The 26,703-nt window shown below is 46.1% G+C and overlaps 1 protein-coding gene across 1 annotated transcript in view; it reads left to right on the top strand.

Moving 5' to 3' along the window:
• Window positions 1-26,703, top strand: part of LOC119660384 (ras-specific guanine nucleotide-releasing factor 2-like) — a 323,473-nt gene that overhangs the window by 31,414 nt on the left and 265,356 nt on the right. Inside the window, exon 2 of the mRNA XM_038068909.1 lies at window positions 10,396-10,971. Within this exon, the coding sequence (XP_037924837.1) occupies window positions 10,876-10,971 (96 nt within the window). The 5' untranslated portion in view covers window positions 10,396-10,875. The remainder of the gene's footprint in view (window positions 1-10,395; window positions 10,972-26,703) is intronic.

The following is a 26,703-nucleotide window of genomic DNA, read 5'->3' as shown; positions in this document are numbered from 1 at the left end:
AGATAAATACAGCGCACTGTAGGCACATGTGACAGGACTCTGGTACATATGTACAGAGGGCCTTCTGAGGAAGGTCAGGGCGAGGGTGGATTTAGTATATAAGCGTAGGGGTTAGGAAAGCTTTCGTCTTCGGAGTATACTCCGGTGGTATTCTTCGTCTGAGGTTTTTCATCGTCGGAAAGAAAAATTCGGGAAATTATTTTTAGTCGCTGGCACACTTCACTCGAGACTAGACGAACTCAATTGGCGAGAATTTATCGCACTTTGGCGTACCGTCGGTTCTGCAAGGGTGGAATAGGACAGAGAAATTGGGTGAAGTGGATGCGAAGGGTGAAAAAAATTTATATTTTATGGTGTTATTCGGTTTGGCGAGATGGCAGTGAAAGTGAAAGTGAAATTGATTATTTTGAAAACTGAACGCGCAAAGTGAGCGACCAACTTGCTCGGGTGTTGGATATAAACGGAAAGGGCTTCCAGTGTCATAGAAAGTGCAAGTAATCGATCTTAGCTTCTGTCTTTGGTTTATCAATTTAATCCGAGTTGTTGGCACACTGCTTCCCCAATGTACTTTCACTTTCGCCGAGAACCATTTATGCGGCCTGCATTCCACTGGGAAGTGTAAGCTTTTTGGGGTTTAATATCTGAATTTGATGATGGAGGATGCTTTATTTGGGAGCTCATGTTGGAGTGTGTATTTCAATCAAAACTCGATTTCTGTATGAGACTGGTGAGGTAGTGAGGTGGTCAGGTAGTCCTACAACCTGATGACGTCAAATGAATTAAATTTTAACGTTTGCGAGTTCGTTTTCCAGCGAAAGTGCTTTTGAAAAGAAAATGTGTGTAGGCCCCTGTTATTGTAAGTTATGATACAAGGCTTTGGTAGCTTGGTACCTTTGGTACGAGTCCTTTACTTTATTGATTTTACTGGCACCCACAGCTACGGGATTTTGGATTTTGGGAGCATTCAAAAAATTATTCTAGAGCATGACTAGCCCCAGAAAATTACCGTACTCCAGGCTCTCCGCCATGTTTTTCGTTACAGATCAGTTGCAGCACACACCATGAATAATGAATTCGTCCTGTCCACTGGCGGGTACAAATGAGTTCTTTATTCAGTGCTCACATCAAACCATTTATCTTCCGAGCCCCAGGGGTTCCAAGGTGACCATTAATCGGGACCTTGCTGCTTCCTGCTCTTTTTAAGCCACCCATGAATAAGTGTTTCCTCGCGTAACGTGTCAGCTATCATAAACTTTTGACGACTTCCTGATTCCCTCATATGAACACTATATGGGAGAGCTTCATTGCCTGCAAACACGACTTTTCTCTGGCATCCTGATTTTCTAGGCTCCGCGTGTGATAAATGTGCTTGTGACAGTGAACTTCCTCTGAATAAAAAGGCGAATGTCGGGTAACGTTTTATCAATAATCGTGTGCAGGCACAAAAGCGAAATGGGTGGCGGGATGTGAATCTGGCAGGGAAATTGTCTTCGTCAACGTACGATACAAGGAACTCCGAAGTCGAAGGGAATATTGTATGTATACAAGGCAGCACAATTTCGTAAATAATAAAATGCGAAACTTCAGTCGACACTGAATTGTGCTGGTGGCAAATGTTGGGAATAGCTTCCGGAGCCAAGTTTTTTTTAAGGATGGAATATGTTTGTTTGTGGAGATGGCGGAAAAGAAGGTCAAATTCATAACCTTGTTGTTATTATTGGAAGCGTGCCTGAGTTTTCAAACTCTTCTCTGAATATTTTCTTGGTTGATGTGAGGTTGTTGCTGTCAGGAAACTTCCCGGAAAGTTGGAATTTGTAAACTTGCAAATGATAATTTCTGGATTCCGATTGATGACATTTTATAATTTATAAGGACATCGAATTTCCTTATGAGATGGTTTACCCGAGATGAACTCTGGAGGAAACCTATATTTATTTAACTTTGATTTTTCCCCAGAAATTCTCTTAACAGGTTCTCTTGGTGTACAATTCCAAGTTCCTCTTTCAGGGAGTTGAGAATTTGATCCTTTTAACTGAAGCAGGGGTTAAACTCTAGTGGGAAATCCTGACATATATGAAGGGCGTCAATCAGCAAATACTGATTTTATTATGATAGGAGCAGGTGTCAAGGTTACTTGGTCAATACTTAGCTTCTCAATTGTCCTTGGATAGCTGCGCCCGGGTTCGAGCTTTACCATTCTTCAAGTTCCGCCTATCAATCTTCCTGCTGATACTCCCAGCCACTCTGAAGATTGTCTTCCTTGCCTGCATTTGCATGCGCAGATGGGGAGGGATGAGACCCAGAAGAACCTCCAGCGACGCCGTTGGGATACATATTTCCAAATCTTTCAACTTCTGGTATTAAGTGTTCTCCCAGATGCCTTGTCCTACTTTGCACAAGTGCCGGACACTGTCGCAGAACGTGTATAGAGGTTTCATCGCACTCCGCTCAGAACCTGCGGGTAGTGTCCGTAAATATCCCTAGCTTCCCTAAGTGATAGCTCAGCCGACAATGACCACTGAGAATTCCCACTATGATGCGGAAGTTCTTTTTTGATGAGGTTTAAGCAATCTTTTGTGCGTATGGGTTCGAATCCCCCAATAAGCGCCCTGGACTGCTCCATTCCTGGTAGGCCAGTATAGTTACCCCAACCGTTCCTCTTCATTTTTTTATGTTTATGTGTATGATTTCACAGAAGGGTTTTGGCCAGTGTAAGGCGTATCTACTCCCTTCTTGGCTAGTTCGTCCACTGAAATCCAGAGTATTCAGACCTTGTTGGACGAGCCGAGCGTATTTAGTCTCTCAAGGTATTCCCATACCAGTTTAGAGTTCCGCTGGTTGGACCTAAGGGCCTTGATCACTGTTTAACTCTCGGTGAGAATAGCGATAACAGCTACGACGATGAAATCCGCGCATGGTTCTTGGCAGCCAACAGAGCCTATTTCAGCTTACAAAAATTGTTTCACTCGAAACGTCTCACCATAGGGTCAAAGCTCTTACAGTACAAGACAATGATCTTGACAGTCCTCATGTATTCCTTGGAGACCTGGGTTCTTAGCAAGAAAAATTGCGAACTTTTGGCCGCGTTTGAAGGAAGAATCCTCCGAAGAACGCCCCCTACATGAGGATGGACCATGCCGTAACCCACATAACGACGAAATCTATGAGTGATACCGTGACCGTCGGGATGGTGGGTTACGGTGGACGGTTCACTGAATCCGTATGGATGAGGATGATCCAGCTCGGAAAGTCTATAAGGGCAATATCTATGGTAGAAAAAGAAGACGAACCAGACCCTGCCTGAGATGGGGCGATGGCGTAAGGCAGGACCCCAGGCAGCTTTTAGGGATATGGAATTGGTAGACCTCGGTACAAAACCGGGATGTCTGGAGTTCCTTATTAAGGCAGGACTAGACTGGATATCAGTTGATGATGATAATGATGAGAGTAGCAATGTTCTGCCCCTGTAGTTCCTTTGGAGACGCACATCTGTCTATGGCACATATTTACGCCTAGAATATGCTAGTGTACCTACCCATTGACTCCAAATACATTTGCCTTGAACCAATGACACCGGCACCCGCTCCGTCTGCCGTGAGGGATCTGTCAATGTACCAAGTAATCAGTTGCTAGTTTAAGCCGTATGCCACAGCCACGCTCTCCCAATTTGCCTCGTTACTCCAATGTGTTTCAAACTTCTTATTGCAGTGAAACCTCATTGTTATGTTATCCCTTGGTATCAATAATTCGGAATACCGTCAGAAAGAATATCAATCTTCCTTCGTTTAAGCAGCTCCCCGCCTCACTGACACTCCGGGCCATCCTGAATATTGCTGTTTGCATCTGGATATGCAGATTGAGAGGGGTTAATCCCAGAAAGACCTCCAGGAATGCCGCTGGGCGTGTCCTCATTGCCCCACTGATACACACCCAGCCTTTGGAGTTTTCGTAACTTCCTGGCTTGTGTGCTGAGTTCAGTTCTTTCTGCCAAGATTACCGCCCCATAGATAATCATTGGACTTACTATTGCAGTGTGTATCCAAAGTAGTAATTGCGGGGTGCAACCCTATTTTTTTTTTCTTGCTATGGACCTACAAGTCATCAGAACCCTTGTAGTGTTTCCGTCATGTGTCTTTCAGAATAATTTTTGGTCTAGCGTAATTCCCAAATATTTGACCTCTGTTTCTCGTTTCACTTCCATGTCATGTCACCTTATGGCTCTCAGGAGATCAAGCTTAGGTCTCCTAGTGAATGGTACTATGGTGGATTGATCCGCAGTCCCACCAGGCACCAGACATTAGTAGCCCTTAATCCAATTTGGATTCTATCATATAGGGTATCCTCATGTTTGCAACTACAGATTAAAGCAATGTCGTCAGCGTAACCGTGGATCTGTATTCCAGTATTTGTTAGCACGTCCAGTAGTTCACTACCATACTCCGGCGATAGTACCCCGCCCTGTGGACAACCTTGAGTAGTGTTCACGACAATAGAATTTGTACCCGTCGGCACTTCTATTTGCTTCCTCTGTAGGATTTGGCATTTCTTTTGTTTCTATGGTATCCCGTAGTACATCCGCCAGCTGATACAGAGCAGTTTCAGTTGACCGTCCTGCCCGGTGAGTGCGTTGACACTGATGTAGGGGATTACGCTTTAGAACGTTAGTTTTAATATAGTTGTCTATGACCTTCGCAACCGTTTTGAGTACGAGCGATGTTAGGCAAATTGGTCGGAAGGATTTAGGATGAAAAGGATCCTTTTTACCCGCTTTGGGAATAAAGACTACTTTTGTCCGTCTGCATGCCCTTGGTATATGGGATATTTCCCAGGGCTATGTTGCCCCTTACAACCCCCAGAAGAGCCTCTAAGATGATTCCTAGGCCTCTCTGGATTAGTGGTGGGAAAACGCCAACTACTCCAGGCAATTTCAGTGGTTTGAAAGTTCTCACTGCCCACCTTACCCTAGCTTCTGAGCATATCTCTTTTGCTAGTTTCCAGTTCTCCTTGCTTCTCCTTTTATTCGTTATTGGGGTGTCAGGCAGAATGTTGTTACCTGCTACCGTGGGGTAGGACCCCGGGAAATAAGTTCTGAGAAGCAGGTATACTTTGTCCTCCTCATTCTGGGTAAATGTCCCATCTTCCTTCTTCAAACAGACCGTCTTTGCCAACAGCCTGGTAAAGCCCGGTTTCTTCTGTGATCTGTTCGATCCCTTCACAGAATTCCCTAAAGCTGTTCCATTAAAGCTGTTGCATTTTTGTACTTCTGCCAGTCCCCGTTTTGTTTTGTCCGGTTGAAGAGTTTTTGTACCTCTGTTCTTATTCTGGCAAGTTCCTGTTCCGCATGACACATCGCTTGATGACTTAACTGTCTTGGCCTCATATCCGTCAATGACGACTGTGTTGAGGTTTTCCACCACTGTTTCTAATTCCAGTTCGGTCCTGATGTCACCGCACCCCTGAAAGTGGGCCATGCTGTTGCTCAGGTGCGTTGCATGGGATTCCCAATCGGTTCTCCTGGGATTCCTTATTACTCTTTTTATTTCGGAGTTACCCTCAATGTCAAATCCGATTATTCTGTGATCACACATGAAGGGCTCATCCAACACCTTCCAGTTCCTGACCAGTCCCCTTATCAAAGTATTTCCTAGAGTTATGCCTAGTACCTCTAGCATTAGGCTGGTAACGAATGTTGGAGAGTTCCCTACGTTAGATATTTCTAGCTTATTCCTGAGAATAAATTCAAGGAGGTACTCATCTCTTCGATTGGTGTCGCTGCTTCCTCAGACTTCGTGCTGGGCGTGGGCATCGTAGCCGAGGAAAGTGGTAACGCCCTCCTGTCACAGGACTTCACCAGTCTAGCTCTGGTGGCATCCGGATATCGTTTCCTGGGAAGTACCCTGATGCCACGACTTCCCCCGAGTTCTCCCCTGGGCCCAAGGGAATAACCACCAAAGTCTAGGAATCGGGGAATGGAAGTAGACTTCGAGCTTTGCGAAGAGAACTATGGGAGATGGACTGACCAGTTTTAAGCAAAAAGAGGTTTGGAAGACCGCCGTAGCCAGGGACACCAATGTCGTAAAGTTTGCTAATGACGTACTCAACAGGGGGGGGGGGGGGGTAAGGAGGAGAACGGTACATGACGCGGGGCAAGCTGGATCCACTAGCAGGATCGAAGAGAAAGGAGAGTTAACATAGACTGAGGAAAAGTGGCGGCAGACTAAATCACAAGATGGGGGGACCTTCCAAGTTGGCCTTACGAAAGTTGAACTTGGTAGGCTTCCGCAGGACAGGGGAGTGGAGTTGGGATATCTGAACGCTAAATTCGAGAGCAGGATGGTGGGCGTCAGGGGCAGTGTAAGAGGGGGAACGCACAGGAAGGTTAGAGAGGACAAGATCAAGAGTGCGATCTTAGTGGTTTTGTGGAGGTGCTGTAGTGTGAAGCCATTTAGCGGAGATTTGTCCGAGCTCCGCGCCAGATAAGCGGAACTCACCACTGCTGAAAACTCACCCGCCTGAGTGGCTCGGCTACCTGTTGACGGTAGGTTGAAAGCTGCGAGGCTGGCGGAGCAACCAGGTAAAATAGATAATCTGACTGGGTTTGTCAAGAAATACAATGTCTAATTTAATTTAGAAAAGGGGAAAATAGGACAAGTCTCTTCAAAGCACTTTAAAAGTGTGCGATTCAGAGTTTTCAATTGATCTTCTATCACCAAAGGAGTCCTTAGTCGGCCTAGGGAGATCAACTTTGTCGCAAAGAAATTCATTGGACTTCGTCCAATCCGTGTTCCTAGGATTCCGTCTCCGTATTACAGACTGTTCGCCTGCAATAGTCAGACTAAGTTCTAGGTAACGGTGATCTGAGAGTGAGACTTCATCTAGCACTCGCCAGTTTATAATCAACTCCAACAAGTTTGAAGTGCAGATGTTAGGTCAATTACTGCACTTCTTCTCGGCAGCACGAACGCAGTGGCGCAACCTACGCTCGCGGCCATCAGACCAGCTGAAGTGGTGAAAATAAACAGCTTCTCTCCTCTAGGATTGCATTTGGTATTGCCCCAACAAATATGCTGAACATTCGCATCACGACCTATTTATTAAAAGCTCAAGGCCACTTGATTCTGCCTTCACTACCCCCCTTAGTCCCTCATAGGGTAAGTAAGCAGAGGCAACTATGACGTTTCTCCTCTTACCATTAAAGTTTAAAGTTTAAAGTTAAAGTTCCACTTTCTTGCGTCCGATTTTTCCGTTGTCGTCGTCTCTCCCAGGTTTACGGCGTCCGGGCTGCATGGATTTGTTTTCACATACCGGTTTTAGGCTAGTTACGTCCACATTAGCAACTTCCCTTTCTTCCCTTTTTCCGGGTACCGGCGGAGGAGAAGGTTCTGACAGGCAAGCCTGTAGTCCTTTTTCCTTTGCGTCTATAAGTGGTTTAAAAGTTTCATTCTGTCGAGCCTCCCCGTCTTTTAAAAGAGCTAGGTAACAGTGTCATCGACCGGCTGGCCGCAGTCAGATTTCCAGTTCCTCTCATTAAGGGAGTTACTGTATTATCCTTTTTGGCTGACCTCGCCGTAGACACCGGGTGTAGGGAGACCCTGTCTTCCACAGATTTCTCCATGGGGGAACATGAATTAGGTGAGGTTTCTCGGCCTCGGGTGCCTCGGCCACGACCTGATTTCTCAGAGTCGCGGGTGGATTTGAAGTTTGTGACTTCTTACCACTTGGAGAGTTACAATCCTTTGTTTCCATCTTTATGTGTTTTTGGACCCCTTTAGTGAAGTAGTAGATTTCCACAAGCTCCCTCACTACGACAAGTTGGTGTCCGAAGGGGAGCGACTCGGCAACGGTAGTCACACCTAGGCTTGGGGTTTTGATTACCGCTTGGCTTCAGGTCTTACCTCTCGTTTCCTGCAGGATCTTTCTTATTGAGCTTCCTCACCACGATAAGGTTCCCTACCTTATCGTCGAGGGAGACTTAGAAAGCAACTTAGTTCCTCTCCTGTGGTCCACGGACTCCTCATTTTTGGGTTAAACCCCCAAGTTTTCCAAAAAAGGTTTATTGACGGTTTCGTCCAGGGCAGAGACAACTCATCAGATGCTGCCTCATCTCTGCTCTGAGGCAGCATGACCAAAAGTATTGACAGGTGGTAATCGCTCCATTTATATGTGTATAACCGCAAACATGACATGAATTCGAATTATATTTAAGTGACATTGGCCGTAAGTTCAGACCTAAACCAGGGCGAAGTGAATTTTTTTTTGTTGGGGATACTGGGAGTCTAGGGTCCTCACCTGCTTGATGACGACCGGACCACTTGAGAAGCAACTGACTTCCTCTCTTTTGCTCCACGGACTCCTCTTTTTTGGATCAAATAGCCAAGTTTTCTAAAAAAAAGTTGACAGACGGTTTCGTCCCGGGCAGAGGCAACTGATCGCTGCCTCACCTCTGCCTTGGGGGCAGCGTGACCGAAGGTAGCGACAGGTGGGTGATAATCGCTCCATTTATATATAATTGCAAACACGACATGAATACGAACTACATTGAAGTGAAGCCCGTCGTTAGTGAAGTGAAGGAGAAGGTTCCGAAAGGCAGGATTCAGCCCGTAGTCCCCTCTCCGTAGTGGCTGAAGTTCTTTTCTGCCGAGCCTTCCTCTTCCGTATGGGGATAGGTTTGGGCTGTAGTACCGCGGTCGGGCCGGTCGTAGTCGGATTTCCAGTTTCTCCCAAGCTGAGAGTTTCCGTACTTTCCTTTCTGGTTAGCTTCGTCGTAGGCACTAAATGCATGATTGGAAGTCCGTGACTTCTTACCACTTGGAGAGTTTAAATCCTTTCTTTCCATATTCATGGTTTGGACACCTTTAGGGTAGTAGTAAACTACTACAGGCTCCCTCACCATGACAAAGTGGTGTCCAAAGGGGAGTCGGCAGGAGTAGCCTTGGGGATAATATATTTTTAGGGAATCGAGGCAGTACCAACTTGTCTGAGGCTGTTTCTATAGCTTGATTCGTGCAATATTTACATCGTCGGTAACTAAGGCTTTTAGATCCTTTTGTCTATATCCTATCGCGTGTTCTGGATCATTATCTTTGAATTAAGCTTATTAAATTCCACTTCCCTGATACTGTATCAAGTATCTCTAGGCCATTATTTTACAATTATATCAACGTCCTGGGCCACGTGACGACTACGGTTATCCAGTGGTTACGGAGAGACCTTTTCAGAGCAGAAATCTTTCCCCCTTTTCTCCGAGTCGTTGTCTATATAGTTTGTATCTAAATGTGCGGGCTTGCGTAAATATTCAATAGTCAATATAGCTATTTACCACATAAAGGGAAGGGTATTACTAAGGATCAATGTGTTGGTGACCTTGCTTGGCTTTCTCTAAATTTAGCCAGAACCCATTTAGGGGTTCGGCAATCAGAAATTCATTATTTCTCTGGGTTTTAGCTTTGTGTTTGTCTGATTAGGGCTTACTTTCGGGATTGGACTACAGGGAAAAATCGCTTACTCTTCAGTTAATCCTTTGCGTTCAGAGAAAACTGGAAGGGATTCGACTGAGTAGAAATAGATACTTGAAGCCACTTAATTTCGAGTTGAAATTATTACCGAGGATGGTATGGACGGATGCCTTCTAGCACGGATAATTAAGGAGCTTTCTCTGGAACGATACGAGTTCAGAGATTCTGGAAAGGCTATCCCTGCAAACCAGCAGTAAGGATGGTTTTATTAATAATTCAAATCTCTACCAATTGTATCTGCATCCTTTTCATAGTTGGGTCGATTATTATCGGCTCCAAAAAACCAGAACATGCTCCAGGCCTCCTGATCCTTTTTCGAGCGTCCTTTAAACGTCACGCCAAATCAACTTGAAAACAATTTCTCAGCAGCTAAAAGTGCCCACTTTATACCAATTAAGGATTTCACGAGGTTTCGTCCTTTTCTCAAACCGTCTTAAATGATTTTCTGAAAACTTCTTGAGCAGCAATTTTTCAACATTTACGGGAGAGTCTGGATAAACTCGTTGGGGAAATGTTCGTGCGATTGAATCCTTCGTTATCCTATATAGGTCGCTTTCGACGAAGGATAATGCCACCATTAAAATGATTAATATTTCAACGAATATTGCAAAATTCTGTTTTTCGATCATTTCTCATGCTCACTTTCACAGATTAATTTGTTCTGAACGACGACATAAACAATAGGCGCGGATGCTGTTTGGGGTTCATTTGTGTGGATCCTTGTGCCTTTATGGCACCCATTTTGGGGGTGGCTAATGCTGGGAAAGTTTCTCAGCTTTTGGGTTCAATATGAAGACAGAGTTATGACTGCCTCGGAAAATTAACTTTTACCTATTCATTCACCTTGAATTTCATATATGACTTCCCATTTCTCTTACAGGATTTGTTTCGGTTAATTTTGTTCGAAGCATAAATGTAACGTTAAACGGCAAATACTCAGAACGTGTAAATTTATATACTTTCCATATCTTATTGTGTCAATCGAAAATTTAAACAAGATAAATCCAGTGATACCAAAAAGTGTGCTCATTTCTACCCGGCAGTGAAGTGATGAATTGAAATGGCCTCCTGAGGGGGCTGAAACCAGGAATGGAAAAAAGTCAAAAGTTGCAAGTCAATAATAGATAAAAGATCCGACTCAATTGAATGATAATTTTACTATTATAATAGATTGAATAATGCCTACTAATCTCAAGTTCGTGATGTGGTTTAAAATATTTCCTAATTAACTTGCTCCTAATATCATACGTAAATAAGCGCACAAAGTGAAATCAGAAGTATTAAAAGTATCTTAGTGAGAAAAGTAGTGTTCTTAGTTAGTTATGTGAATAAAATTTAAATTTATCCTTAAAAATAATTAATGCTTAGTCCGAAGATGCAGCGAGCTATTCGGGTCAACGAGAGCCAGCTCCTTATGCTTTCGGAACGGGCTCAATATGACCATTCGCTAATTAGTGTGAGTATGGTTTGTTTAGAATTAATTTATTATTAGGTTATAAGATACATAGATATATTATAATTCATTAAGTTTCGACTAGGAAGGATATCGAATTTCGTACACGTAAGTGGACAATCTTAGAAAGACACGTCCACCCCAGCTCGCCCGCACAAAAGCCGGGGTCACAAAGGACGCCTGTGGGGTTCGCACCCACTAAAAACCACCCCCGGTCTTTACAGTCCCAGTCCCGCTGGACCAGCATTTAGGTATTACTTCGGGGGGTAGGTTTGCCCTTAGGCACTCGTCCTTCTCTTCCTTTCAGCTTTCCTCCTCCCTTGCTCCTTCCGCAACTCATACTTTGCACATAAGCCAGTTCTCCTTTGATCTCAGCATCTCCGCAACAAAGTCCTCCAGGCTCACACTCCTGCCCAAAACTCGGTTCAGATTCCTCGAATCCATTGGAAATCTTGGGCAGTGAACAATCACATGCTCCAAATCCTTCTTTTTACTTGAAATCTTTGCAACCCGTGTGCGCGACTCAGAAAGACTCGGCAGGCCGATCAGACCCGCAGGCCTCCATTCTGGGGACTGAACTCAGATATGTCCTCTTGTCGGGAATTGCGGCAGACGCAACCTGGTTTAACTACGAAGTGGTGGGCTTAGATGAGGAGACCACCGCCCTCGTCTCCGATATAGTCAAAGATGCACCGTATATTAAACTCAAGAGCGAATTGATCAAACGCCTGTCAGTAAGTACGCCAATGAAACTAGATCACTTGTTGGCAGGCTTAACGTTGGGCAATCGAACCCCCAGCCAATTGCTTCGAGAAATGAGTCAATTGGGCGGGAGTAAGATCAACGACGACTTGCTAAAATCATCCAGCATCCAGGCAGTCCTCGCGTGCGTTATAGGCTCTTTGGAGGCTCTGGCTGCCGCAGCTGATAAAAGTGCACAAGGTGCATGCGGGTCCTACATTATCTGCCATAGAGCAGCCCACCGAGAAATTGACTTGACTTGGAAAGCTAATAGTTCGGGCGGTAAATCGTGAGCTCGCTCACGGTCCACCACTCGAAAATGGCGATCGGGTAGCCAGTATTCTGGACAACATACGGACCCAGGCAGATGTTGGCACCAGCGTAGGTTCGGTGGTAAAACTAGAAGATGTCCAATACCGTGTAACTTCGCGACCCCTATAAAAAAACTAGGTTCGCGGGGGGTCCTGGCGACGCTCATTCAGAACGCAGCGCCACACCGCCTCACCATTCAAGACCCTCTCAGCAGCTGCAGCTACCTTGAGGTTACCGGCGTGGAAGTTTCGGTTCTTCCCGTGCCCTGGCGTCAGCGATTAATACCACAAAATTTGAAACTCGTAGCAGCGAACTCCTCACAAATAAATACCTACAGGTATAGGCAGGTGGACGTGAGTCTTGGCCTGCATAGAACGTTTTCGCGGCTGTTCATTCTAGCGGATGTCGGTTTCCCTATTTTAGGCGCAGACATCTTGTGTCACTATGAGTTGCTACTGCAGAACAGGTCACTTATATATCGTACAACCAGCCTCATTTCGTCAGAGAGAATCTCGACCCACCCAAGTGACAGCCTTTCCGTACTCTTGGAGGACATTACCGACGCTCGTGTTCGGGCACTTATCCAAAAGTTCAGCTAGGTTACTACGGCATTTAGTCTCTCGAAACCAGTGAAGCACGATGTTCTGCACCACATCAACACTTCTGGTTCCCCTATCTTCTCAAAGGTGCGTCCCCTACCTCCCCAGAAGTTGGCTATAGCACGGAAGGAATTCGAGCAACTAATTCAACAGGGTATCTGCCGACCTTCAGACAGTTGTTGTTCATTACCACTCCATATGGTCCCTAAGCCAAACGGCGAATGGCGCCCCTGTGGGGACTTTCGATCTTGGACTTAGCCAAGGCCTATCACGGAATCCCTGTAGCCAACCATACCAAAGATGGCAATATACACACCCTTTGGACTCTTCGGGTTCACGCGGATGACTTTTGGTCTGTGCAATGCTGCGCAAACTTTTCAGAGGTTTATCCACTCTGTTCTGCGAAACCTTAGCCGCTTCTTCCTCAGAGTCTGAGCATTTGAACCATCTCGAGTGCATTTTCCCACTAGTCCGAAACGTGGCCAAATGCAAGTTTCCCCAAAATGAGGTGAGATTCCGCGGCCATTCCTTTACCCCTGACGAAATCCAACCTCACCCAGACAAGGCGCAAGCAATTTCAAGCATCCGGGGTCCTAAGACAGTGAAAGAACTGCGGAGGTTCTTGGGCATGCTAAACTTCTATCGTCGTTTCCAGCCCAATGCCGCCTAACACCAGTTTGTTTTGAAGGCGTACCTGTCTCGCCCCAAAACCAAGGACACACGAGTGATTGTCTGGTCTAAAGAGGCTATCCATGCGTTTGAGTTTCTTCTCTAAGCAGCTGAACTCCGCTCAACGGAACTAAGGCACTTACGATCGAGAACTGCTGGCCGCGTACTTGAGCATCAAATACTTCCGTTTCTCCCTAAAAGGCAGCCCCGTTCACAGTGTTCACGGACCGCAAACCACTAACGTATGCTTTAAAACATAAGCCCGACAAATCGTCTCCTTGTCAACTTCAACACCTGAGCTTCATAAGCCCGTACACTTCATACAAGAGAATTGCGGACGCTTTGTCACATATCTCCGAAGTAAACATCCCCGTCTCAGTCGATTTTCCGGCTATCGCCAAAGCACAAGAAGATGACGCAGTACTTCAGAGCCTCAAGTCCAACCCCAAACACAAATTTCGGTAGTTTCTCGATTGTCTATCGAAGTTTTTATTTGTGAAGCCGATTAAAGGGTTTACATACTGCGTGAATACTTGGAGAAGAAAATCTTTCATGTGATTGGAATCCCTCAGTCGATCATGTTTGATCATTAGGTACTAAGTTGAAATCCGTGGCTTTCAACGATTCACCATATTTACACTGCTTTATACTCCCCGCAGGCAAACGCCTCGGAGATAGTAAATCGCTACAAGCGCTTATATCGGACCTTATCAAAGAGATTGGGATAACATGCGGTGATCCATCAATTGTTCCTTTCGTTCAGTGAAACATGTCTCGATTGGGACTTCCCCCTATCACGTCGTTTTCGGGCAAAGAATGGTCACCCATTCGAGTACTTACGCCCTTTTACGACGACTGAACGAGCTGCATGATGTGACCTTGGAAGTCTGTTCTCAGGATAAACTTGATATTCAGATAGCAAAGGCTCACAGGCACCACCTCCAAGCAAGAGAGACACAGGAGAGGGGTTACAGCTTGCGACCCCAAATAATTTAATCTATCACCTTAACTTTCACAGCAGATTGCACATTATTGAATGCATTCGGGCGAATTGAGGGGACATGATTCGCATTGGCATGGAGACCGGTTCGTGGGTGGACAGCTGATCAACGGCCGGTGGGATTGAACATTTTCTTGCAACCGAGGCGGTGGATGACAGGAGTCTTCCAAGATTTAGGATTGGGTCATATTTTTTCTTAGTAAATCGAAGTTGCCTCAAAAGTGTCATGATACCTCGGTGTTTCAATTCGAATGAATTTAGGCGAAAAAAATAAGGGGGGGGGGGGGCATTTAAAAATTTCATAGTTATTGATGGAGTTTCAGTATGCGCGGGGACCGTCACGGTCAATTTCTCCAACTTTTTAGGTTTATGTGATAGCTCTTCTCTCTAGGTCGTCTTCGGCCACTCAGAATGATCGTTTGATCATCTTATTTCCCGTAGTTTTCATTACAACATGTTGCAGTGATCAAGATTCCGACATCGTAAATTTTCCGCCAATCACGGAGGCGCGGAAGGACAACACACTTCTTTAGAACCCACCACTGGAAATACACTTTTAGAGAGTTTTCTGTCTTCGCATTAACGTCGAATATATACTGGGAGACCTCAGACAAGCGACCAAAGACATATATTTCGGCAGATTTTTGTAACGAAGCTTTCCATGTAGTTCAAGATCTAGCACACTCAGGCATCCGAAAAACGAATCGGTTGGCCACCCAAAAGTATTTCAGGCTGTCTATGAGTAAAAACATTTAATCTTTTTTTTTTGGAGTAGGGTAGGTGAATGCATTTACGCACAGAATTTTGGATTTCCGGTTTGGTACGCCGTCGTACTACCAACTAAACACCTCCCCATCGTCAGAGAGCTAGCCTGGAACCGTTTGTCACATTACTTCGGGCTAGTCTCTGAACTCTGCCGTCTTGCGGAGCCTTCAAATCAGGGAATTCCTTTCACCAACGGGAAGGGAGAGAAGGAAGTCAGTTCAAGGAACCTCTGCCATCCGGCTCCTCCACCGGTCGAGCTCTATCTACTTAGCAACGAGAAGGACCCGAATGTAATGCGCAACACGACTCCATCTGTCGACACTCCTCAGGATATCCTCGACAATCTTGTCTGGAGAGAGATCCCCTGTGTTTAAATAGAACTGCTGGCGAATCCCATCCTATCTTCTACAAGAAAAAAAAGTGTGATGGGCGTCGTCCACAACTCTATTGCAAAACGCAGAGATCGCTCTTTTCCAATCTTATGCAGGTAGGACTGGAAACCTCCAGTAAGGAAATAGTCAGTCTCACCAGGCACCCACCCAAGTTGTCGATGAGCCGCGCGGTCCATTTGCCTCTAGTTTCATTTTGCTGAGAGAGTTGCTACTCGTTTAGAGTGCGTTGCCGTTTTTCATGAGCAACAACCTCTCTTAGCTTATCTCTCTTGCGCTTATATATGGCTTGACGCTCCTGAGCAAGAAGGGCAACGGAGATCACTCCCGCCATCACCATCACGGCCAGTTCAGAGACGGTGCGGTACCCAGATGCCACCCGCAAAGCTCCCTATCTCTGTACTTGCGCGAGACGTTTACGATATACCTCCTTGTTAAGAGCGTCAGCTCAAACCTCTGCGCCATAGAGCAGGAGAGGCTGTGTTGAACTCAGCAGGAGTTGTGGCCTGGTAGACGACGTAGGGCACCTAATGTTTGCCATTAGGCTACTTAATGCCGAAACTCCAACTGCATCCTTGTTCGCTGTTGCTTTGATTTGCTCAAAGGAGCTCATCTTTGAGTCAATAGTCAACCCAAGGTACTTTACAGCTGGTTTTGACTCGATTATCGACTCGCCGAACGATATGGGACACAGGGTCGGAATTTTCTTTTTTGCCAGGATGACTAGTTCGGTTTTTTCCAATGCAAGGTCGAAACCATGAGTAGTCATCCATCCGCTTACCCGTTGCATCAATATGCCGAGTCTGCTTTGCGCCTGTTCGACAGTGCGACCAGCAACAAGCGCCGCGGTATCATTTGCCTAGCCAACAAGTCGCGACTCTTCTGGCCTCTTTCGTTTCATAGCTTTCCATTTAGCGCCCCACTATTCATATTCGCCTCGACTTCAGGCAGATGATATTTTCTTTATGTTCTTCCCTCTTGGCTGTTTGAGGAGGGAGACGTCGCCTGCTAGACGTAGGACCCCCAATATTTGCCATTAGCCTACTTAACGCTGAAACTCCAGCTGCAGTCTTGTTCGTTGCAGTTTTGATTTGCTCGAAAAGCATCTTTGAGTCAACAGTCAGCCCGAGGTACTTTACCGCGACCAGGCGCGACTTTTCTGACATGTCGAGTTTAAGTAGACTATCATACGTAGCGTTCTAGAGGTCCAACCCTAGGACGGATCCCTGTGCTACCCCCGACGTGACCTCCATCCGCCTCTGACCCTCTAGTGTTTCATAGGGCAGGGAGCGGTTCCTCAGATAATCCCTCAATATCCGTAAGAGATAGTTCGGCATGTTGGAAGTATTGTCTAGTGTGCCTAGAATGTCTTTCAAAGGCGAAAGGCGAAAGGCGAATCAAAGGCGTTTCTGACGTCAAGCGTTACGAGGAGTACCTCCCGTTGAGTTCGACCGCTATGTGCCTCCGCTTGTCGAACGGCATCCACGACTTGCATGACAGCATCAACTGTGGATTTTCCTACTCTAAAACCGAACTGCCGGGGAGATAAATCTCCGGGAGCGGGTATCGCTTCAGCGAGTCTACTTCTGGTAAACTTTTCGAGTACTTTTTCAGCAGTGTGAAGCATTCATAGTGGGCGGTATGCAGAGGGCAATTCGGGGTCGCCTTTCCCTTTGCTGATCAGCGCAAGCCTCACCACGTTTCAACAAGCAGGATGTCTGGCTGGTGTTGGAATACCAGTTTGTATACCTCTATTGGAATACCATCGGGTGCTGGCGCCTTCTTGCTTTTCATAGAGAGGGTTGTGTGGTCCAATTCTTTTAAGAAAAGTGGACAGCCCTCTGCGCTCTCCGCACTGACGTCACTATCCCACACGTAGTGCCCTTACAATGCAGTCCATCTGCTCGGCCTTAAGTGAAGAGTCCGCACGGGTCCCCATTCACCTTGACGACCAGATTCTGCTAACAGCGAGCTTTCCCCTTGCTTTTTGCGCTGCGGTGTCTCCTTTTGGCTGATTTGTACTTCTTCATTATGGTACATGGCTCCTCCCGGTCGCTTACACGTTATGTTGAGCCGTGGAGAATGTGACACTCCTTACGGAGCTTTATGATTTCCACTGGCCACCAATACATAGAAGATTTTGCGATGCCATCCTAGGCATGGAGGCTCGGCAGACCGTCGTTTTCAGGTTCATAACTGAATTTTCGACAGTGTCGTCTGCAGCGCCACCGCTCGCAGGAATAGCCTCCAGCGCGGCCCCAAATGTTCCAAAAGTTTCGACAAATCTCCCGGTGTTCACTTTCGCGACTTTCCATGCATAGAAAGAGCGTCGGGGTGGCGCACACCGAGAGTTTGTGTCCAATACTTTGAAGGCAATGATGGTCGCTTGCCGAGAAATCTTGCAGAACTCGCCACCCGTCCACTAGCGACACCAGTGATTCCTACGCGAAAGTTACGTCTGGAATGCCTCCGTCGCAACCCGTGCGCCGGAACGTTGGGGTGGATCCAGTGTTTAGAACTACCAATCCTGTTTTCGTCACCATTTCCAGAATTCATTTCCCTCTGAAGTCTGTATGGTGCATGCCCCATTCAAGTATCTTGGCATTGAAGTCACCCCCGCCCAGGATTCGCCCATCTGCGCCAAAGATAGTACAGACAGAAGTGCAAGACTACGAAATGTCAGAGGAAAGAGGCAATCATGCTCCTTCTATACACCAAGTGCTTCCATTGCATGATTTCAGGTGTTGATTTGTAATCATCTGCAGGTTCACGCGCTGGCCTGCAGCGACACCTCTGAAGGACATCTCTGCACAATCTTGTGCCGAGACCTTCTGCTGAAAGTGGACTCGACGCGTCGAGTACGAGTCTTCCCTTTTCTCATCCGCAGTCCAATGGGATGCTTGAAAGACAGCATAGGACGCTGAAGGCAGGTATAATGGCCCAAGCGGACCAAGAGGGGTTCTTGGTAGCAAGTCCTCCTACTTGTTCTACTTGGCCTCCGGAAAGCCAATTACGAAGAATTGCCGGAACTATCGCGAAGTTGGTGTATCTCGACTCCTAAACGTCCTACTAATTAGGACATACACCAGGACCATCTCACTGATCTTTGGATTCTCTGTCGCCTGCGTCTATTTGGAGCCTCTTTGAAAAAGTTAGTTAGTTCTGTTGACTATCTTGGTATGAGTGATTGATAGCAGTTATAGATACTCCGCTAAGGATGGTAGAAAACTCCTCGTGGGTTGGAACTATTCTAGCTTCGGCAGAGGCTCTCCGTTTGTCTGCCAGTCAAACCGGATAGTAGGGGACTCTTTTGGTGGAAACGTAAAGAATAAGACTGTCTAAGTACTGAAGGATTTCGTGGCGTTCATTTTGTGTTAGTTTTGCTTTCCATGTTGTCATGCAGTTGAGGGAGAGCGCAGATAAACCTAAAATATCTTGCTCACAAAATTCTAAGAAAATCATAGATAATCCTGTATGGAATGCCCCCTCCCCCGCTATTCCGTCATTACTTAAGGTTCTACTCCATTTGAGATGCCAACTGACGAGCTTCAATAAGTTTATGTTGGAAATCGAATTGAAGTGCTCTCTCTCAAAGGACTGTGAAATGGCTTTATTTATTCCATCTTAATTAACGAAAATCCTCAGCCTGAATGCATGTATTCATTATTCAAATATGGTATGACTGCTCACGTTTATTATTAACTTTCATTAAAAATTACTTACACACTTCTTTGATAACATTGAATTGACTCCGACCATGTTTCAAGGAGATTATTAGTGCGTATGTGACGGAATGTAGGTCATCGCCATTTTATCTACAAAGGATTTGTGTCCTGACCTTTAGTAAATGTACATACAGATGTATGTTTTGTAAGCTTTTGCCAGGGTTGCTCCTTAATAGTAGTTAGCGATAAGGCTCTGGATTGAATCAAAGTCGGATTTACGTTCGTCAGGCTGATCATTGGCTTATCTGCCTGGAACAGTGCGTGCTATTTTCTGCTGATATTTATACTGCACCCTTCTACCGAATAGGCGGTCATGTTCATTTTATTATAATTTGCCTTCACATATATAGTTCCATTAGTCTATTAGTAGCTCTCCCTGGAAATGCGGGGGAAATTATGGATGAGGCAGCAGAAAGCGACCATCAATATTAAGTAAACAGTCAAACTTATGCATATGGTATACAAGGATATTAACTTTTATTGAAAATTTGATGAGCAACAGTTCAACTTTATGTAGCTTATAGATACCCCACAATTTTGTGGCTAAAAATAAGGGAGGTCATACCACTTTTACTGGAAGAATTACGGGTGGTATGAATTCCCTTGCTTACCGTCTACCAATTTTTGATAAATAGTTTGTGATGACTTTCTTTCAACAGAGCCAGTTCGGTTCGATATAATGTTAGGGGTTGATAGTACCCGTAAAAGGCCATTCCTATACACATTGCTAGAGAATTAAGTCTAGCTGAAAAGAATGATCCGGTGTAGGTAAATATGAACCGTTTTGTTCGATTTTGAAGATAATTGCATTATGCTTATGATTTATAATTTACTAAAGGAGATAAGAAAAAAAGAAAATAAAACTTCCTCATGTTCCCCATCAAAGAACTCATCATTATCTAGACCGCTTAACCTCATTCTGAGTTGGACTAGTTGAAACCTTCCTCTCTTTAAACTTATCACAAAATGTCAAAACTAAGATCAGCTTTGGAAAGTACTAACCGAAACCTTTCATTTGATGCCCCACATGACTATATTTGGTGAAAAAAAATTTACACCCCCCTTTTGCATATATGGAGACCTTCCTTGAATTCGACATAACAGGATGTAACTCACTGTATGCGTGAGCGTTAACAGTTCCGACCTTTCCACCAAATTTAGTGTCAATCGCTGTTACAGTCTCTGAGGAAAATGCGTGTAACGGACAAACAGATAGACAGACACGGGGCAGGGGCTCGGAACTCCAGTACCGGCGGTTTTTGGAAGTGAGCAGGCGGGCTCCCGGACATCGATATCCCTCGACCGCAGTGCCTCGGTGGTGAATAACTTGACAACCGTGACATCTAATACTACAAGTTTTTTAGATTTGGAGAAGGAGGCGTTCAAACGAAGCACAACTGTGCCATGAACACCAATTGCAAAAGCAAAGAATAATGGCCTAAAAGGAGATACCTGGCCAATTTCGACACCCATCGGATTTGGTCAGGAGGTACTCCAGCAGCAGCAAATAGATCCATTCAGGAGAACCTCATCAATTTTATGATCTCCTCCAATACCAAAACTGACAAAAGAGAAAGCTCATGGGAGCCCAGCAATTGAAAAAGGTGAAAGAGTAATCTGGCCAGGACTAACCGAGAACAGAGCCCTGGCCCAGAAGAACTACCTTTTACGCAGCTTGGGACTAAAAAGTTGAGCTGTCCGAATTCATCAAGGACAAGCACAAGGTGCACCAAGCCATTAAGAACATGGTGAGAACCATCAGGGTGCTTTACAATAGGTCGCAGGAAGAAATAAGAAAGCGAACGAGATGCAGATACCTTGCACCATGAAACTCTTCTGATTGATTACACGAAGTTTCACCGAACCCAATCTACGCGCCTGTAGCGCAACAAGTCGTCCTGTTGTGGTAATATAATGCCGTCCTTCACTTTCCACCACCATAGCCAACCCAGATGGAATCGATATCTTTACATGCTTTCGAAGGATTTGATGATAGCTTAAGCAGCTATCGCGACGATAGAATGGAATAGAATCTGCTCTTCGCGATTCCAACAGCTTTTATCTTGAGGATCTTGTTTTGGTCGACTAGTCGATAGGTTGTTCCACGTCGACGATAACGAATCTCCAGTGGAAATCTTACCTTAAGCAGAGGTCGACAACTAGGAATCTGTACCCGTATGTGTTCATGATGGTCGCGTTGGCTGCGTAGTTTTCCAATTGCGTCCATCACGTTCCTGCACGGAATCTACTTCCTTGTCTACTAGAAACCGATACTTAGACTTTAGGTCACTGACTATTAGGCGAGCCCTTGGTGGCCTTGTGGCACGGAACTGGCGTCCTCCAGGAAGTAATTCTGACTACCTGCTTAGCATTATACCTGCGTCCTAGGTAGTAGCATCGAGACAGTTTCTTGAGCGATGCACGCCGGAACACACTGGGAATCACCGGAGCCGTCGACAACTCCTTGCCGACGTCGATGGGGTGATGTGAGCCTAGCTCTGTCAAGGTGGTTGTTGTGGCGTCTATCAGGCACCAACCCCTTCGGGACGCTGGTAGGGTATTGTTCATTGAACCGGCATTAGTAGACGGCGTTACCCCAAGCGGGCGCTGATCCTTCCGTAAGTTCCAGCATCAGTTAAGTCTAGGTCAAGCCTCAGTGAACCGCCCCTGACTATTACGGCCCGCTCCCTTGCACTCGAGACGCTGGTAAAAACTTAGTAAAGAGTATGAAACGGTATGAATGAGACGACAATGGCAAAAGAGAGAGAGTTTCTTGCGTTTGTATGCAGGACAAAAATGAGCCGTTCGCCGCAGCGCCCAGCGATTTGATATAACCCAAGTGGGAGCGCTGTCCACTGATCTTGTGAAAGCCGAAGAGGAATGTCTTATCAATAAATGCGCGGCAGTTGTAAAGTATATGCGGTGTCCGGCCTTGCTGCAGAAGAACGTCAGCGATGGCGTGAAAAAGGAGCTGATAGAGCAGGAGAAGCTCTTGGATCGAATTTCATACTACAGGCGGACATAGACAGCAATAGAAAATGCGCGAAGAGCAGAAGCAACCGCATCTCCCACTCAGAATAGCACAACCGCCAAATGGATGGTAGGTAACCCGTTGCAGAGCGAACTGAGGAAAAAACGAAAGGAAGAATAGACATCTGAAGGGGACTTTACCCAGGTACTCTCCAGGGTTCAAAACAAGAAGGCGAAGAGAGAAAAGAGGCACGCCGTGTTGTCACAAAGCCTCGAAAGGTTGCACCAAAAAAAGGTGAGTTGCCGAAGGAGGACTAGGTGACCAGCTCTGCTTATTAACCCGACGGAAGGCAAGACCTTTACGGAAGTCCTCAGGGAAATCCTATATAGGATTAAGCACCGAATCTAGCGGAGCAGAGGTGTCTTCCATTCAGAAAACGAAGAGTGGTAGTGTCCTAGGTGGATTAAGCCCGAAGACAACAGATAAAGGTACGTCTGTGGAGCAGTCAGGGGGCTGGGTGAGAAAGATATGGTTTCTAGCCTAAAACTCATGTGCTCTATGGAAATCCGAGATCTTGACTGTCTTGCAGAAGAAAATGAAGTAGAAGAGTCCATCAGGAGCGAATGCCCGGAGGTAACTAATACCCGGACGCCAAAAATTTGCTGTGATGGGTGTAGCGGGCAATATGCGAGGAAATCTCTTAACATCGGGAAAACCAGAATTTGGTACGTAGTACGTAATACCTATCCAGATCGCCTCAATCAAATGTTACAGATGTTTAGATTATGGACATACACCTGCAACCTACCGGGGCCCAGACAGGAGGGCAACATGCCGCAGATGCTGTCAAGCGAGCTATAAAACGAATACCTGCAACGAAAAGGAGAGGTAGGTACTATGCAAGGATCGTTGCGCGTCTAATGAGAGCATTGCACACATTGCGTGCTCGAGGCGGTGTCTAGTCTTGAGAGCAGAACTAGAAAGAGCTAGGACGCGGTTAACATGACCCGCATTCTACAGATCAATGTGCACCGACATTCGACCATTTACAAGTTGCCAGTGCATTTTGCAACAGAGATCAAAGTTGATATAGTGTTCGCCAGTGAACAATGCCAAAACAGGTACCCCGACATATCACCATCTTTGGGTTCTTGCCTAAAGCCGAGGGGGCGGCTTTGTTTGGATTCGATATTTAGGGGCAATGTTCTTCAGTGTTTATTTAACACAGAATGAAACGATGCTAGACTTTCGACGTAGGCTTGATGATCTGGAGTACGCTACCTTGGGCACAGAACGGTGGGTCCTTGGGGGGTGAGGGGGATTGCAATGTAAAGGTACTTGATAGGGCATGCCTCACCCAGACTTCAGATGGAAACGATTTCTCCAAATCGCGGCGAGAACAGGACTCATAGTTTTGAACACTGAATCTACCCCAACATTACGGCGCCGAAGCTGCGAGGGCAGCATTCTTGGCGTAACCTTCGCGCCGGATTTACTAGTGCCGCTGGTGTACGGGTGGCAAGTTCTTTAAGACTTCTCGGTAAGTGACCATCAATGCATCACCTTCGGAGTGGTTGATGCAAACTCTCAGTGCACGCCATCGCCACGCTTTTGTTGTATGCGTGGAACCTCGCGAAGGTGAACACATGTCAAAACTCTTGGAGCAGCCACCTGCTGTGTCGGAGGGCACTCCTGGGGGTGGTGCCGCTGCTGTTGGCACTGTGGTAAATTCCGCCATGAACTTGATAACGACGACTTGCGGAGCTCCTATGCCCACGAGCACATCAAGACGTGGCAAGTTTTCTATGTATTGCTGGACGTAGAGCACCGAAATGAGTGTCATAAACTCCGACGCTTGACACAAGACTCAACCGACAGAGAGGAGGCATGTACCACAATGACAGAGTACCGATCAGCTGGAGGGAGATTCCGCAGCGCAATACACTGCAATGTTGGTAAGATTCGGTCGATAAGATGCAAGGGGCCGCATGGGGACTTGGTTACAAATTGGTAGCCTGAAAAACAGGAGCTTTGCGAAAACCCTTTTTGCTTAAGGCCGAGCAAATGGATAACGTTGCACGGCCACTATTCCCTGTGCATCCTCCAGCTGGCGTCTCATATGGCATACCACTTTATATGCTTTACACGGCCCAGAAAGTGCTCGAAAAACTCATCAAAAATAGACTTGCTGCGGAAGGCTTTTCCCCACGGCAGTTTGGCTGTCGTGGATGCCGTTCATCGATCGGAGGCACACAGCGCTGAGCTCGATGGATGGTGCTCCTCTTAACGTCAGAAATGCCTTTAATTCCGTAAGATGGAAAGACATGGTAGGCACATTAGACAACACTTTTCACATGCCGAGCTATCTCTTACGGATATTAAGGGATCATCCGAGGAATCGCTCCCCGCTCTGTGAAACTCTAGATCGTCAGATGGAGATTGAGGTTACGTCAGGGGTAGGGCCTATGCAACACTTCTTATGATAGTCTGCTTAGACTTGACATGCAGGGAAAGTTGCGCTTGGCCAGTTATGCAGATGAGGTTGTGGTACTTGTTGCTTGACGCACTGTTGAACAAGCGAAAAACAAACTTGGCATATTGATGGGACAGACAAGAAGATGGATCACGTCTCATGGTTTCAACACTGCACTAAAAAACCGAAGTAGTCCCATGTCGATCGAGTCAACGGCTAACGTACACTAGATGAGTGGGAACTTTCTTGGCAAAATGAGACAAGAGGCAGATGGGATGCGCTGCTCATTGGTAACTTGGGGGCATGGCTAAATTTGAAGCACGGTGAGACTGACTATTTTCTTATCCAATTCCTAAGTGCGCATGGAGGTTATCAGTCTTACATGGAAGGCACGATCTCCTAATTGTGTGTTTTACAATGGGGTTGTGGATGACGCCCATAAAACTTTTTTTTCTCATGCAACATGGGATGAGATTCTGCAAAATTAATTTATAGTCAGGGGATCTCTCTCTGGTCAACATTGTCGAATAGATGCTAAGGAACGTTGTCAGGTGAACTCGTGTTGCGCATTACGGTTAAGCTCTTCTCGTTGCAAAGAAGATGTATCTCGACCGGTGAAGGGTTCGGACGTGGGGAGGGTTCCCTGAACTAGCAGGTCTCTTCATTTTCTAACATTGGTGAAAGGAATTCCTTGATTTGAAGGCTCCCTAAGCTGGGAGAGCTCGGGAGCTAGCCTGAAATACTGTGATAAACGGTTCTAGGCTGGCTCTCTGATAATGAAGAAATGTTTAGTCAGTAGTCCGGTGATGTACTGTCGCGGGAATCCAAAACTCTAAGTGTAAACGAATTCAATTGCCTTGGCAAAAAAAATGATATTCCTAGCACTCTTGCTGGTGTCTATTTTTATATTTGCGTTGTGCCTCCCTTGGCTCCAGCCAGCAGTCCTGAGCAACGGGTCTGATTCACCACCTTGAGCACAGATATATGGCACCAACACCCGTCCTTATCTGCGAAATTTTCCTCGTGCAACTCTTATCGCGGTCGAAGATATGCAAGACTTTTCAGTCTCGATACACTCAGGTCATTCTTTAGGCGTAAAAGGGGTGAATAGGGAAGACGGCAGAGTAGCTGAGCTTCTCTAAACCCCAAGTATTTTCACCTGCCAATGTGGGCGCAAGTTAAGCGGTTTAGCTGTGTGAACCTTTGCTCTTTCAGAATAACTTTGCCGCGAACAAAGCCGCGTTTTACGCTAGCATTGCGGATGACGCTGTCCGCATTGAAGCGGTGGGCAGGGGGAGGAGATCTGCCGGATTTAGAACAATAAACAGGAAGTGATTAACAGAGGTCCAGGACAAATGATATTTACAACCACTTGAAGAACATTGTGATTGATACGGCCACCAAAAGCCGGAACGACTCGTTTGGTCATAAATGTATGCATCGGAAGGGGATGCCGTACTCTCAAAGAAACTGAGTACACGCGAAGTCCTCTCGTTAACTTCGTCGTGTGCAGAAGCGACTTCACTAACAGAAAAAAGAGAATCAACCGGTCTGTGATCTCAAGAAGTATAGGAAGCAAACGGACCACAACAAACAAGTCAGCAAGATGAAGCCTCATACACTTCGATGGTCTAAGATCAGGGGATGCCCTATCATCTTCTTTTTCTTCAGCCTTTGTCCTGTTCACAAGCGGGGTCGGCTCGTCGTGATCGCCTTCGCCATTTGGCTCTATCGAATGCCTGATCTGGGTGCAATCTCGAGGCTTTCAAATCCCCATCCAGCGTATCAAGCCACCGTTGCTTAGGTCTGCCTTTTGGTCGTTTACCATCGACTTCGATGTTCAGACCAATCTTGGCAAGTGAATTCTCGTTTGCACGAACTGCGTGACCATACCATCGAAGACGCTTCTCTCGCAACTTTTCCACGATCGGTGCAACCCCATAACGATCGCGGATATCCTCATTTCGGATGTGATCTAAACGTGTGACGCCACTAGTCCAACGTAGCATCTTCGTCTCCATTACCGCAAGACGCCGTTCATTGTCTTTTATGGTCGGCCAACACTCCGAACCATAGAGAGCGACTGGACGG

The sequence above is a fragment of the Hermetia illucens genome, chromosome 6, assembly GCF_905115235.1.
Source record: "Hermetia illucens chromosome 6, iHerIll2.2.curated.20191125, whole genome shotgun sequence".
Taxonomy (NCBI): Eukaryota; Metazoa; Arthropoda; class Insecta; order Diptera; family Stratiomyidae; genus Hermetia; species Hermetia illucens.
The sequence above is the reverse complement of the archived record's forward strand: the minus strand, read 5'-3'. Positions and strand labels throughout refer to the sequence as shown.